The following is a 16,619-nucleotide window of genomic DNA, read 5'->3' on the forward strand; positions in this document are numbered from 1 at the left end:
GGACATCGGAGAGTCCTAAGTCAGATCTTCACCCCTGCTTGAGCTGCATTGGCCCCAGATCCTTGAGCCTTTGCTGCCTTATCTGAAAACTGGAGACTGACTTTCCATCCTTCGGGAGAGAGAAACTCACCAACCACGTGATCGTCCCTTCAATATCTTCTTTCACTGGCCTTGAATCTTTTCTGCTCACTAGTATAAAGCTAATTTTCTGTATCAGCCCTAGCCCACGGATGAGGACCAATGGATCCTCATCATATCATATCATCCTATGTGTCCCCTTCTCTCCACCTAGGCTCCACAATCTTTGCATTATCGACACAGAGTATTCTTCACAGTGTAATGTGGCCCACGACATAGACTTCTATTCTTGCACCTCTTGTCCCAGAATTATGCTGAGGGCTCCCTTCACCTCTGCTGGTGGTGATGAAGAAGCCAATAATGTGGGCTGTGGCCTCTGTGTGTCCAGCCACACTGTGGCTCTGCCACCTGCTGTGATACAAGATTTTTATCTTAAAGACCACAGAGCAATCACAGCACTTTACTGTACCTACCTGTATGATAAAGTTCCAACGCCTCAGCATGAGGTTTTTACAATCAGCTATCCTTCCTGACTTTTTCTTTCTGTTTCTTTTCTTTCATTATTATCTTTAAGTAGTTGTACAAAGGGGTAAACATTCGATATGTCAGTTTCTAAGTGCAATATGTCATAATTAATGTAACACCTTTCATCATTCTCCCCCTTCCCTCCTAACCATTTCCCTTCCCCTCAGTTTTCCTAGTTTCATAGGTTATGCAGTGAATATTATGATGGCATTCTCCGCCATTCCTCTCTTCCTTTGTCTATAACCCCCCTCTTTTAGTAAGATTTTATTGTGAAAATACTGTACAGAGGGATTACAACTACATCAGCAAGGTAATGAATACATTTCTTATCAAGAATTGTTGCCTGCTCCTTTGTTTGTCCCCTACCATCCCTTCCCTCCCATCTCCACAACTACACTCCCCTCACCCTGCCTAAATGGTAAAGTTCATTTTTCAACATAGCATCTCATTTTTGCAATGGTTCCACCTGTATCCCTATTTAAACAATTTGTCTTTCCCCTTCCCCTCTCCAAATTATACCAGCATCAAATACAGTGAAAACAGGAGTTAAACCATGGGGGAGGGACATACAAAGCATCAAAAAAATCACATGGTACCTTATAAATATGTTAGAAACAATAGCAAGAAAGAAAAAAATCACTTGTGTTCCTATCTTGGGGTTCATTTCGCTTAACATCATCTTATCTGACCTTTTCTACTTGTCTCAAACATATACTAGTTATTGCAAGTAAAGGAAACCATGGGACCTATGTTTCTTTGGGTCTGGCTTACTTCACTTAATATATTTTGTTCCAAGTCTTTCCATTTCCTAACAAATGGGTCAATGTCATTCTTTCTGATGGTGGCATAGAATTCCATTGTGTATATGTATGTGTGTGTGTGTGTGTGTGTGTGTGTGTGTGTGTGTGTGTGTATCACATTTCCTTGATCCATTCATCTACTGAGAGGCATCTGGGTTGGTTCCATTTCTTAACTATGGTAAATAATGCTGCAATAAGCATAGTTGTGCTGGTAGTTTTAGTATAGTCTTGTTTATGATCATTTGGGTAAATGCCCAAAAGTAGGATTGCTGGGTCATAGGGGAGCTCTATGTGGGGTCTTTTGAGGAACCTCCATACTACTTTCCAAAGTGGTTGAACAAGTTTACACTCCCACCAACAGTGTAGTAGGGTTCCCTTCTGTCCACATCCCCTCCAGCATCTGTTGTTATTAGAGTTCTTGATTATAGCCATTCTAACTGGGGTGAAGTGGTATCTCAATGTTGTTTTGATTTGCATTTCTTTTATGGCTAGGGAGGTTGAGCATTCTTCATGTGCTTATAGCCATTCTTATTTCCTCTTCAGAGAAGTTTCTCTTTAAGTCTATAGCCCACTTACTTATTGGGCAGTTGTTTCTTTGAGGATCTGTTGTTGGGGGATTTAATTTTTTGAGTTCCAGGTATACTTTAGATATGAGACCCTTGTCTGTTGTATGGCTAGTGAAGATCTTCTCCCAATCCGTGGGCTTTCTATTATCTTGCTAGCTATGTCCTTTGCCATGCAGAAGCTCTGCAATTTCATGCAATCCCATTTGTCCAACCTTTCTTTGATTCGTTGTGTTTCTTACCCCCTTTTGTGCTCCCCCCTCTCACATCACCAACACACATCTCAAGTACCAGCTTCATGATATTCATTTTGTTGGGTTGTAAGTGAAATACATCATTTGACTTCTCCCCTGCATTACCATACTTCGGTTAGTATATTTGTGTACACTTGCATACAATCCCAGTAGGTATTTACTTGTATATTTATAAATTAGATCTGACTTCCATGTGTGAGAGAAAGCATGTGTCCTTGGTCTCTCTGAGCCTGACTTACTTCACTTAATATAATTCTCTCTATTTCACGACAACCATAGCATCTCTTTTCCCCTGACACACAAAATTTCTACCCACAGCCCTCCCATACTTTCTACATTGACTTAGCTCTTTCCTACCTCCAAGAAAAATTAAATTAAATTTAGTATTTTTCTAGGACATGCCTTCTCTGACTTTCCCAAAGAGGCTTGCTAATTCATAATTTCAAGGTTAAGAACCATTTGCTTTTGTTTTCTCATAAATAAAGCAGTCGATAACGTGTGTGTGTGTGTGTGTGTGTGTGTGTGTGTGTGCGCGCGCACGCGCCCATCTTGAGACTTGAACTCAAGGCCTAGGTATTGTCTCTAAGATTTTTTTCTCTCAAGGCTAGCACTCTACCACTTGAGCTACAGCTCCACTTCCTGCTTTTTTTTTTTGGTAGTTAAATGAAGATAAGAGTCACACAAACTTCTGTGCCTGGGCTGGTTTAGAACTGCAATCCTCAGATCTCAGCCTCCTGAGTAAGTAGGATTACAGGTTTAAGCCAACAGTGCCCGGCTACACAGTAGATATCCTTGTTGTCTTCACGTATACCATCGGGCAAAGACAGAAAGAACAAGGCAATCACATGTTACTAACTTATTGACTTGCTGCTGTAGTTCCTTGGAGGTCCACCAAGGTGCCTTTATGGAAGCAAAGAGCAGCAGGTGTTCTCTGACAGTGAGGTTGTCCAGAAGAACGTCCCGCTGAGGACATACCCCCAGCTCCATTCTTATTTGGGACAGGTCTGTCTGCAGGTTCTTGCCATTGACCAAGATAGTTCCGGAAGTGGGGGGGTAGAGGCCTGTCAACATAGATCTGCCAGAGAAAACATATTAGCATAAATTACCTTCTGTGACTGTTAGTGATCTAGAGTGGCACATACATCCTACAGAAATGACATCTTTTACTGTTCTGCTTTTTACAAGGTCAATTATAAATTGTGAGGAGTTTATATAAATATTAGCTGGTGAGTCTTGGAAATGTGGGTTCAGAATAGTGTCTAAATCCCAGGGAAAACTCTGTGGTCACAGATCCCTAAAGTTGTGTCACAGTTTCAGGTAACAACCTAAGTGTATGTTTATAGTGGAGTAAACAACCTAAACGATTGACACATGTGCAGAAGTTCTCCTACCAATGTAAGATAACAGAAATGTCTTCAGGAGTCCAAGCTCACACCTGTAATCCTAGCAGCTCAGGAGGCTAAGATCTAAGGATTACAGTTCAAAATTGGCCCAGGCAGGAAAGTCTGTGAGACTCTTCTCTCCAATTAACCCATAAAAATAAATATGACAGATGAGTTATGGTTTTAGTGGTAGAGCACCAGCCTGGAGTGCAAAAGCTACTATGAGATAGCATCCAGGCCCTGAGAGCCTACATGAAATAAAAAACAACCACAAAAGAAAAAAATCACTAATGCCAATCTAGACTCTCAACCTGTAGCCTATCTTTTCTCTGCATCCCCAGGCTATCTGTTCCTGCCAAAACCATGTCAAGGGGCCAATCACCAGAAATTCACTCATGTGACTTCACAAAAACAAACCTGAGAATTGTCTAGTTCTATTCCTTAATGAATTTATTGTGTCTATTTTAAACTTATTTCAAAACAGGTAAACCTACACCTACCATAGGGCCTAGATAATCCACTCCTAAGTATTTATACAAGAAAGATTAAAAGGTATGCCAAAACAAAGGTGTGTACAGTTCATAGTATGCCAATACAAAGGTGGATACATGAATGTTTATAGTAGCTTTATTCACAATCACTGAAAACTGGCAACAGCCTCAATTAACATCAGGAGATGAAAATATCTCTCTGTGTATAATACAAAGGCTCTCTCTATATAATGGAATACCACTTAGCTTTCAAAAGAGACCACTCTGCTGCTAGACTTAAACTACAGATGAACTAGGTGAATAGTAGAAGCCAAGCACGATTCCATAACCATAAGTTTCTAGAATATACAAGCTAATTCACAGTGACAAATTATAGATCAGTAACTACTTGGAGGCCAGAAGAATATAGGAAATATTGAAAAGGCAAATGTTCCTAATCTTCACTGTGATGCTTGGTCTAGCGTTAGTCAAATGTGCCAACCTCAAACTGCACACAGACAAGGTATAGTTCACCACCCAAGAATTATACCTCCGTAAGCTTGAGTAACAGCTATTTGCTGTACTATTTTTTAAAAAAAAAAACCTACATTTGTGAGTAAGTACAAAAAAGTCTAAACATTTGTTTCTTGATATCCTTGGGGGCTGGTTGCAAGAAACCAAACTCCTCAGATGTTCAATTATCTTATAAAACATGGTATTTACCTATAGTCTATACAAATAATCCATATACTTTAAATCATCAATAGATGACTTATCATACCTAATATAATGTAAATGCCATGTAAGTAGTGGTCATATTGTATTGTTTAAGGAAGACTGTTAAGCAAATGTTGAACATGTTCAATGCAGATGCCATGCTTTTTCAAATATTTTTTATCTTATATTGAATAAGTCTGAATGTAGAGCCTGTGGACACAGATGGCTGATGGTACATGCTATGTATGAGTCTCAGTGATTATTGTTTGAAATAGTAAAGATCCAATTCATTAATTGACCTTTCAGACTCTAAGCACTGCAGTAAGACGTAGCACTTAAGATGATTCAAAAGGAACTTCAAACATACACTGAAAGCAAAACATATTCAGTAAAACTTGAAAAATCAAGAAACTCAAATTCGGTACTTACTATTCTGCTAGATAAGTAACTATATTTTTCCCAGGTAAGAAATGTGTATTAGTAAAAGAAGGATGTAGAATGCTGATTGAGTTATTACATGCACATTTAGAACTTGCAACACTAATGGAATGCTTCAGGAGGTTTTTGGTTCTATTTTAGCATCCAGGAAAAAAGAAAAGTGTTCCTTTTATGTTTTCCTCCTATTTCTTTCCAATATGAAATTGCTGTCATTTTCTATTTTTCTACCTTTCTTAGTAAGATTTGAGACAATGATCTTTTTATTGCTTACACTAATTATACATTAATCTTAAATATTTCCTGATGACACAAGCAAGAATTAAAAATGACTTGCTCTAAAGAGCTACTCTATAATTACGGAGGATTGCCCATAAACAGAGTGCAGCTTCCACAACCAGCTGAAGGCCATGAAATTTTCAACTCATTGTTTCTCTAGAGTCCTATGATTGGATTATTTAATCAAATCTGGACCTACTGGGTCCTAAACCAAATACCAAGACAATAATCAGACAAACAAAAACATGAAAAATGTAGTTTAATTTTTTTTAATATTCATCATCTTTCATGTTCCTATAGATATAAAAGTAAAATTAAACTTCATAAGACAAAAACTAACAGGGTCAAAAAGAAGTCTCAAAGACTAAACATCATGTGAATTATTTGAATAGTAAAGCAAAATATCAACCCATGCATGCACTCAAAATCTACTTAGACCTAAAATCTATCTGGATAGTTGAGGACAAGGGCAACTCAAGGGAGAGAATTCTGTCTTCCTCCTGTGTCAATAAAATCTGTTCTGAGAAGAAAAGAAACAAACACCAGGGTATGGAATGGAGAAGGAGGTGGAAAGAGGGAAAAACAAGAATGCAAGAAAGAGAAGAGAGAAAAAGAAAAGAGAATGGAAGGGAGGGGAGGGAAAAGGGGGAGGGACAGGGAAGAGAAGAGGAAAGGGTGAGGAGGAGGAAGGGGTGTGGAGGAATGGAGGGCTGAAGGGAGGAGAAGGGGACTGAAAAGAAGAGAGAAGAGAGAGGAAAGGAGAGGAGAGGAGGGAGGAGGAGAGAGACAGAGTTGGGGGGACACAGGGCCAGGAGGAAGGACAAGAGAGGAGGAGAGTGGAGGGGAGAGGAAAGAGGGGGTGGGGGCAGAGAGGGGAGGAAGGATGGGAGGGGAGTAGATGGGCAGATCTAAGTAGAGATGGGAGAAGAGTCAGAGAGAAGGGGAAGAAAGAAAGGAGAGAAGGGGAGAGGAGGGGAACAGAGGGAGTGGGGAGGAGAAAGAAATAAAATGGGAGAAGTGAAGAAGGGGCAGGCAAATGAAGGGAGGGGTGTGATGGGAACAAGGAGCAGAGGGAGAAACGACAGAAGAAATGAGACCTCCACATCCCTGACATGTCAACTGACACTGCTAAGCACCAAGGGAAGGGGAGGGAATTGGGACTCACATGATGGTGGTTTTCCCAGCACCATTGGTTCCCAACAAGGCAGTGATCTGGCCTCTGTGGAAGGTAAGGGTGAGGTCTTGAACAGCCAACCTGTGGCCTTCATATTCCTTGTTCACAGAAACCAGACTAACTCCAGGAAGGACTCCTTCAACTTCTCCGGCCTTGTTTTGGTGTGTTGCCCCTGTACAGAACATGTAAATTCTCTGTGAAAAGACATTGAAATCAACCCATTTCCCCCCTTAAAATTCTCTGTGAAACATGCCAAACACAAATCTCTCCTTACCAAAAGCAAAGGAGCAAATTATATATTAGCAAAACTCAAGTGAGACCCATGATGACAAAGCTCTAAATCCTCATGGCAGGAGAAAAAGTGTATAAAGTAATAAAGATAAAGACACAAATGTGGATTTGTGTAGATGCAGATAGAAAATAACCATCAGGTTCATTATACCATAAACATATATAACCCATACTCTCCTGAGGTTAGAGTTGGTGTGTTCTAACTTTGCTAAAACATTCATAGTTTACTTGCAATTTCTAACTCCTGCTCTAAAACCACCATGACAGGAGCTTGTTCACCCACCAAATGTTCAATTGCCCCTATGCCTGGCCCACGGGCTGGGGGGCTGGGGGGGTGGGGGGCGGGGGACAAGGGGTGGTGGGAGACACACATCTCCTGAATGTCTTTTCACATCCTGAGACTGGTCAACATTTGTAAGCAGAAGTGTCTCTCACAAAAGCAGCACCTAAACTGGTATGTGTGGCAATGCCCTAAGAAGTTTAGAGTTCACCTTTTAGCTAACTACCTTTTTTTTATTTTCTTTGTACTTACTTATTTTTGGATTGGCATACTTAGAGGGTTTATTGTTAAAATAAGCACTGTGACCATTCTGCAGTTCCTACTAAACATTACCAAGAAGCAATGTCTCACAGCTTAACCCTATTTCATTTCTTGGCCCAAGACACCTGGAAAATGCATCTCTATGAATTGGTACAGAATTATAAAGGCTTCCAAGAAATGAAAATCAAGAATCAAAACTGACCAGAAAAACATATACATCCAATCATACTACTTTCTACAAACCTTTGTTGCCAAAGTTTTCATTGGAGAAGAACAAACTAGAACTTTGAGAATGCTGCCGTTTCTCCATCAAACCACATATATTCTTCCAATAGGATGCCGTAAAGGGGAAATACCAGGGTTTCTGTAAACCAAAAGTTCCTAATGAATGAGATACAAATAAAACAGAATTAAAATTAATTATGACTTTTCTATGTAACTAAAATTCTGTAATAGACTACCTTAATGATTTCATGTGAAAGGTAGTTTTATTTTTATTTTATTTTTGTTGGTCATGGGGCTTGCCTAGGCATGGTCCCTGAGCTCTTTTGCATAGAGCTAGCAATCTAACACTTTGAGCCACAACACCACTTACTTCCGGTTTTCTGATAGTTCACTGGAGATAAGAGTCTCATGGACTTTCCTGCCCAGGCTGGCTTTGAATCATAATCCTCAGATCTCAGCCTCCTGAGTAGCTAGGATTGCAGGCATGAGCCACCTGAGCCCAGCAGAAAAGTAATTTAGTGTTAATACTTTCAATGTGCAGCTGTTCACAAACCAGTATTACCTTGGGGGCTCTCATTCTCCCTGAATGGCTTGAGCCAAGACCATCTGCTAGGACCCCTCACATTGATGTTCCCCAAAAACATCTTCACAAATGCTGCATAAGCCTGAGTGAATAATTGCTGCATATTTCCCAGAGTAAACCTTGTGCCTGCTTCCTATCCCCACTTTCTTCGCCTATCTTTGATGTTTGCATGCAGTTCTAGATAAGAGAAAGAATATGAAATACATGAAAGAGCAAATCAATTAAAACTTCTACAAAGAAGAATAATTCATATTGCTAACATTTCCATATGAAACATATTAATATTCCTCCAATGTCTTCTCTAAATTCATTTCAGTCCACTTAGCAATCATTTTCACTTTATTATATGTCAAAATGAAAGCAGATTTAATTATTGCACTTGCCATTTTTCTTTAATATATCTAGCCTAGCCTAAGTCTGATGAATACAACTTACCTACAAGCTTGAATTCTTTAAGTAAATGGAATTTTTAAAGGCCTACATGAAGACTAATTCAGTACTTTGAGCATTAAGCAGAAGAGAGCCATGTAAATGCTTATACATTCTCATCAAAGAACATCTAATTTAATGAAGGACATAGTCCTTCATCTCTGGACTGTTATTGGGTCTGGTTTTGACCACTAGTTACAGATTGATTTGTTGAAATCTAAACTTACAGTAGAGTTCAGAATGTGACTGGTTTTGGTAAGACAGTTTTTAAAGGGGTAGTTAATACAAAATGATGGCATTGGTGAGCCTTGATCTAATATGGATGATATTCTTTTTTTTTAAAAAAAAAAAGGAGACTAGAGCTGGATGCCAGGAATTCACACCTATAATCCTAGCCACTCAAGAGACTGAGACCTGAGAATCATGGTTTGAGGCCAGCCTAGGCAGGAAAACATACTTCTAATTAACCAGCAAAAAGCTGGAAGTAAAGCTGTGACCAGACTTGAGCCAAAAAAATGTTTTTAAAAAATTCCAGGCAAGAAAACAAAGCCCTGAGTTTAAGCCCCAGTATCAGCACATACACAAAAAGAAAATATGGAGACTAGGACAGAAATACACAAAGAAAGCAGATGGGCAGGACAATGCAGTGAGATAAAAGCTGTCTCTGCTACAATCTTACTTTAGATTTGCAGTCTTCAGGACTATGAGACTATAAATTTCTGTTAGGAAAAGCCATCCAGCCTTGTACTTTCCTATGGCAGGCCAGGCACAATTACTTTAGGCAGAGTATCCTGGAAGATCCTATCCACTTATCCCTTGTTCTTTTGTGGGAACATGAGTAACCCTGGACAATTAGGTCACATTATACCAGTATTCTAGTGACTTTTCTGGTCCAGGCATTGTCCATGGGCTCAATTTTTATTTACTTTCACAGTCTGTCTGTGACCACACATGCATCCAATGCTGTCATCACCTCTGCCTTCCCAATGGAAAGGAAGGGACAGACAAGATTTGTACAGTGACACACAAGCAGCAGCTCTAGAAACAGTATACTGGCTGGCCTCTCCTCTCAGCTCCTTAGGGGAACATCCACATTCAGCATCAAACAAACTGGATTACTTGCAAATGAGCTGTTCTTGCCTCAAACAAGCAGAGAGACACACGTCATCTTTAGCATCTCATTCTCTTGAACATCTAATTATGTGATCTATCTCATTCACACCCATGCATGAACAATGCATCTGTGGAGATGAAAGAAGATAATAAATACTTCAGGCAAATATTTCTGTAAATTCTGGCTATAATGGTTGCTATTCCTTGCTTATGAAGCAGAATTTTGCTGCCAGGAAGCTTGCAGGTGAGCATGCACAATCACCTAAGTTGAGCATGAGTGAGCATCACCGTTGTGTGAGAAAGTCAGTGAGAGAATGTGTTGGAAGGTTTATAGAGGCTGAATTAGTAACTAAAATACTGGGAATCAACATGGCAAAATGATTAAGTAAAAATGCATCTGAGTATAAACATACAAGACACAAATTTGTTAAACTTTAAAAGTAGAAGAAAAGTGCAAGAATTATTATTTTCATTCTGATGGAGGATTGGAATTCCATTGTGTATATATACCACATTTTCTTGATCCATTCACCTACTGAGGGGCATCTGGGTTGGTTCCATTTCTTAGCTATGGTAAATAATGCTGCAGTAAACATAGTTGTGCTGGTAGCTTTAGTATGGTCTTATTTGTGATCATTCGGGTAAATGCCCAAAAGTGGGATTGCTGGGTCATAGGGAGCTCTATGTGGGGTCTTTTGAGGAACCTCCATACTACTTTCCAAAGTGGCTGAACAAGTTTACACTCCCACCAACAATGTAGTAGGGTTGGTTCCCTTCTGTCCACATCTCCTCCAGCATCTGCTGTTATTAGAGTTCTTGATTTTTGCCATTCTAACTGGGGTGAGGTAGAATTTCAATGTTGTTTTGATTTGCATTTCTTTTATGGCTAGAGAGGTTGAGCATTTCTTCATGTGTCTAATGGTCATTCTTATTTCCTCTTCAGAGAAGTTTCTATTTAAGTCTTTAGCCCACTTAGACAGTTGTTCTTTTTAGGATTTGTTGTTGGGGGTTGAGTTCCAGGTATATTTTAGATATGTGACCCTTGTCTGTTGTATGGCTAGTGAAGATCTTCTCCCATTCCATGGGCTTTCTATTGATCTTGCTAATTATGTCCTTTGCCATTCAAAAGCTCTGCAATTTCATGCAATCCCATTTGTCCAACCTTTCTTTGATTTGTTGTGTTTCTGGGTCTCTGTTAAGAAAATTTCGGCCTGTGCCAAGAAGACCTAGGGTTTCTCCTATTCCGTCCTGTAATGTTTTCAGGGTGTCTGCTTTGACTCCAAGGTCTTTGATCCATTTGGACTTGCAGGGTGATATATAAGGATCTAGCTTTAGTTTTCTACAAGTAGTTAACCAATTTTGCCCGCACCATTTACTGAAGAGGCTGTCTTTCTTCCATTCTATTTTTTTTACCTTCTTTGTCGAAGGTTAGGTAGTTATAGGTCTTTGGGTTCATTTCAGGATCTTCAGTTCTATTCCATTGGTCTTGGTCCTGTGGTCTCTTCTTGTCCCAGTACCAAGCTGTTTTGATTACTATGGCTTTGTAGTAGAGTGTTAAATTTTATTGATATTCCTCCAGCACTACTGTTCTTTCTGTTAAGGATTGTTTTTGCTATTCAAAGTCTTTTATTTTTCCATATGAATTTTTGGATTGCTTCTTCTATTTCCTTGAAGAATGAGGTTGTAATACTGATAGGTATCACATTGAATTTGTAGATAGCCTTGGGAAGTATTGCCACTTTCACGATGTTGATTCTTCCAATCCAGGAGCATGGGAGGTTTTTCCACTTCCTAAGTTCTGCTTTGATTTCCTTTTACAAGTTTTTAACGTTCTCATCATAGAGGTCCTTCACTTCTTTGGTTAAGTTAATTCCTAGGTATTTTATTTTTTGTAGGGCTATTACAAAAGGAGGTGCTTTCCTGATTTCAGCTGCACTCTTCTTATTGATTTTTGAGGGTTAATTTTATACCCTGCTACTTTGTCAAGTTTCTAATCAGCTAGAGTAATTTGGGAGTGGAGTCCATGGGACTCTTTAAATACAAGACTATGTCATCTCCAAAGATGGAGTTTTACTTCATCTTTCCCTATTTGGATCCCTGTATGTTTGCATCTTGTCTTATTGCTGTAGCTACCCATTCTAATACTAAATTGAAGAGAAGTGGAGAGAGTAGACATCCTTGTCTTGTTCCTGAGTTAAGAGGAAATTGTTTTAGTTTTTCACCATGAAGTATAATGCTGGCTGTAGGTTTTTGATACACAGCCTTTATTGTATTGAGGAATGTTCCCTGGATTCCTAGGTTTTCCAGAGCCTTCATCATAAAGGGGTGTTGGATCTTGTCAAATGTTTTTCTGCATCTATTGAGATAACCATGTGGTTCTTATCCTTGCTCTTGTTGATGTGATGAATTATATTAATTTATTTGTGTATATTGAATCAGCTGTGCATCCCTGAAATGAAACCTGTTTGATTGTGGTGTATGATTTTTTGGATGAATTATTGAATTTGATTGGCCAAAATTTTGTTGAGAAGTTTTGCATCAATGTTCATGAAAGAAATGGGTCTATAGTTCTCTTTCTTTGATGAGTCCCTGTCTGATTTGGGGATGAGAGTTACGATGGCTTCATAGCAAGAGTTCAGTAGTGAACTTTCTCAGAGAGATATTTTATACAATGGCTTTCAAATATTCAGCTATGACTCAGAGATAATCATCAACTACACACAGGCATGCACATGTGCACACACACACACACACACACACACACACACACAGCAATTTCAGGAGTCAGTAGACACCTATCATAGAGCTAAGATAATGTTTGTTCCTAATGACTACACCCTCATTCACTCACTGAGGTACTCAGTCCTAATCTATGATGAGAGATTGATGAGAGATGCTTTGCTGAGGGGAAGATTGGGAACACTTCTCATGTAGGTAAGAAAGGAAGAACCTCTTAATCTCTCATTGGTAACAGTTCTACTAGGTCAGACCCAAAAGAACAGGACAGGTGAACAATCAGGAACATGACATATAGCCGAATGACACATGGATCCAGAATATCCTATGCTTTGTTTTAGTCTTCCCCATTTTACATCCTCCTGTTCTAGAGAGATGTCTGTTATCACACACAGCCCTCTGGTAATACAAGAGCCGCACAAATGAATCAGGCAGAGTCCTTACCATCATTTGATTTTCATTCTAGTGGTGAAGACCAAAAGTGCCACTGAAAAGAACCTAATATGACAGAGCACTATAATTGCAGAATTTCAACCAAAATAATCCCTTTAAACTGAGGAAAAGTTGAAGAAAACTAAAGCAGACTGTGGTAGAGAAGTGTTGCTAGATTTAGTGAATGCCAACACAGGATGCCCAATGGAGTTTGAATTTCAGAAAAACAACACACAATACCATACTGTAAGTATATCCCACAAATGAGTATCAGTATATCTGAAATATGAATTTAACAAGGTGCTCTTATTTGAACTTGCCACCTTATGTGGGAGTATCAGGTTTGTCACAAGTTCTTTAGTCACCAGGAACACTGAAACAGAGAGAAAGGCATGATGGGATGCCAAAGAAGCAGCTTTGGACCACTAAGGATATGTAGCAGTTTGGAGCAGGAAAGGCTATTTCGGGAAGGAGAGGTTAGGATACACCTGGATGGATTTTAAAACTGTAACTTTGTATCAATATGGAGTGTAGCTTGCAGATCTGATGGAGGTGGAAGGAATCCTGAGGCCCAGGAAGGAGTTATTGGGACCCAGAATGGTCCAGAGCAGGAACAATGAAGCCTCAAGTAGTTCACCACCTTCCAGGACAGAAAGGAAGGGCAAAATAGGACAGACCTTCCTTCCAGAACCAGAAAGAAAAATTCATGATAAATTGGAGATTTAAAGTTAGTGTTATACCAGGTACCAGTGGTTAACACCTGTACTCCTAGCTACTCAGGAGGTTTAGATCTGAGGATCATACTTCAAAGTCAGTCTAGGCAAGAAAGACCATAAGATTTTCATCTGCAATTAGCCACCAAAAAGCTGGAAGTAAAAGTGTGGCTCAAGAGGTAGAGTATTAGACTTGAGCAAAAAAAATAGCTAAAGGATAACACCCAAGTCCTGAGTCCAAGCTCCAGAACTGGCACCAAAAAATATTTGAAAAGAAAGAAAAAGTTGATTTGCTAGTTAAGCCATCTTAGGCATAATCTGTCCAAACTTTTTAAATTCTCTTAATTTATTAATCTAACAGAAGTTAAGAGCTACCAAACCCATGCAGGTAAGGGCTCCAGCTCCTATCTGCAGTTTTTTCTTTTTTGCTTACAAATCTAAATTTGCTTTCTGTGCATACTCTAAAAGCACTCGAAAAGACCCCAATTACGTCACCAAGTGTAATTGGGTACACTAATTTGAGCAAGGACCCTGTGTTTGTACTGAGCTTTACTTCTCCAGGGGAGCTGCCTGCTGGATTAGGAAGTCAAGAAATTAATTAGCTTTGCCCTCATCACAAAAACCTGACAGTGATAAAGGAAGATGTCAATGAAATTATGCAGATCAAGTGGAAATAAATTTAATTGGAAACACATAAAGAAAAGTTCCTAAAACACAAACTCTTAGATGTTTGCTCATGAACTCTTGAATAGAGCAAGGGGAACTGCTATTGGCACTAAACCCAGCAGGCTGAGTGCTTGCTGATTTTCCATCATTAGCAGATTAAAGAAATGCTAGGATGATCTTTTCTGTGTAGGAAAGAAAAGAGAAAGTAGAGAGAAAGCATGGATGTGTGTGTGTGTGTGTGTGTGTGTGTGTGTGTGTGTGTGTGTGTGTGTGTGTGTGTGTGTCTGTGTTCACTCTTCAATCTAGGGAGACCATCCTACCCACAGGACATTGTCAAATACTGATTCTCAATTTAGTGATACTCTCAATGGTACTTATCTATTTACTATTTATTTATTTGAGATTTCCCACATTAGAAACCAACCTCAAGACAGCCTTTCTGTTCTCTTTCTATTTTGGTTTTGGTTGGTTGCTCTGCCCATAGTGGGGCTCAAACACAGAACCTGGGCACTGTTCCTTAGCTTTTTTGTTGAAAGCACTCTACCCCTTGAAACACATCTCCATTTCTGGCTCTTTGCTGATTAATGAGGGATAAGATTCTCAAAGACTTTCCTGCTGTGGCTGGCTTTGAACTACAATCTTCAGACTCCTGAATAAGTAGGATTACAGGTGCAAGCCACCATAGCTTGGCTCAATCTTTAGTCTTGATTGTAGAAAATATACAAATAGCCAAACATACTGCCCTAATCCTTTTCACTGTTAGGACACTGTGAGCATGTGCACTCTGCTGTGCCATCATCATCAACATCATCTCCACAAGCAGCAGCTCTTCCTCCACTAAACTGTTCCTCACAATTCCCCAACACCTCCCACCCCTGCATTCTTCTGTCTCTACAGATTTCATTCTTGAGGGACCTCAGGTAAGTGAACTCATGTGTGTCCTTTGTGCCTGGATTATTTCATTTAGGACAAGTCCCTTGAGGTTCATCCATTTGGTGTCAGTTGCCAAAAGTTCCTTCTTTCTAAAGCTCAATTTTATTCCATTATCTGATTATGCTATATTTTGTGTGTCCATTCATTTACCAATTGATAGATACTTGGACTGCTTCCACCCTTTGGCTCTTGTGAATAAGAATAATGCTTCTATGAGTATAGATGCACAAATATCTTTTAGGTCTTCTTTACAGTTCTTCTGGGTTCAGTCTTCTGAGTGCCTTCTGACCTTTCACAAGTAGTTTCTTCTTGTGAGATCATTTTTCTTTTCTTCTTTCAAGAGATTATTCCAGCAATTGGCTCACATCCATAATTCTAGCCTTTTGGGAAGTTGAGATTAAGAGGATTATAATCCTAGGCCAGTCTGGTCAGTAAGGTTCACAGAAACCTCCTCGCAACCAACAGGCTGGATGCAGTAGAGAGGACCTGTCATTCTAGCTATGACAGAGGCTAAAATTGAAAGGACTGAAGTTTTAGGCGAGCTTAGGCAAAGAAAGCAAAACTCCAGAATCAAATAAGCTTTTACAGAATCTTCTAGAAAACCTATATCTATATCATCTTTCTACTGCTCCATTAGTCGTCTATTCTTCCCTAGAACATTGTCTTTGTAAATCTTTTCAGCTATGTGTCTGGGTGACTAATCGCTGGTGCCCAGGGTCACCAAAGCACAAAGAATCAGAAAATTAATGAAAACCACATCCTATGGAAAGCCAAGGGTGTAACTTAAGAGGAGCCATATTAATCTATAGGCTCAGGATGCTAACTCATCACTGGAAAATGGAAATTTGACACAATACCAAGAAGTAGCATAGATATAAGAATGGACATGAGGAAAAGCCAGAAGAAGGAAAGAGAAAATGTCAGGGCATTTCATGAACCTGAAACACCTCATTTTTGCCTGGTTGTAAAACTGAGTAGAAGATGCTGCAGGTATCAGAGAAGCCAACTTCAGACTCTACAAGGGGAGTGGAGGCCTCATTTCTAGTTAATTCCATTGCCCTGTCCTTCCCATGTAAGCCATCTCACCTGTAGGAACAGTATTGTGTTTGTGGAAGATGAGAGAGCAGAGATAGTAAGGGGAAACAAAGGAGGAGGCAACAATGCTTGATAAGAAATGTACTCATGGGGCTGGGAAGGTGGCTCAGTGGTAGAGCGCTTGCCTTGCATGCATGAGACCCTGGGTTCGATTCCTTAGCACCACATTAGCAAAAAAAAAAAGC

At 39.6% G+C, this 16,619-nt stretch overlaps 1 protein-coding gene across 1 annotated transcript in view; it reads right to left on the minus strand.

Moving 5' to 3' along the window:
* The window catches only part of Abca13 (ATP-binding cassette, sub-family A (ABC1), member 13), a 394,418-nt gene that overhangs the window by 214,706 nt on the left and 163,093 nt on the right, over positions 1 to 16,619 (minus strand). Inside the window, exons 35-38 of the mRNA XM_013024383.1 lie at positions 14,201 to 14,310; positions 7,753 to 7,948; positions 6,669 to 6,849; positions 3,077 to 3,295 (exon numbers count right to left, since the gene is read on the minus strand). Coding sequence (XP_012879837.1) covers positions 3,077 to 3,295; positions 6,669 to 6,849; positions 7,753 to 7,948; positions 14,201 to 14,310 — 706 coding nt within the window. The remainder of the gene's footprint in view (positions 1 to 3,076; positions 3,296 to 6,668; positions 6,850 to 7,752; positions 7,949 to 14,200; positions 14,311 to 16,619) is intronic.

This window comes from Dipodomys ordii, unplaced genomic scaffold (genome assembly GCF_000151885.1).
Source record: "Dipodomys ordii isolate 6190 unplaced genomic scaffold, Dord_2.0 Scaffold76, whole genome shotgun sequence".
Lineage (NCBI taxonomy): Eukaryota > Metazoa > Chordata > Mammalia > Rodentia > Heteromyidae > Dipodomys > Dipodomys ordii.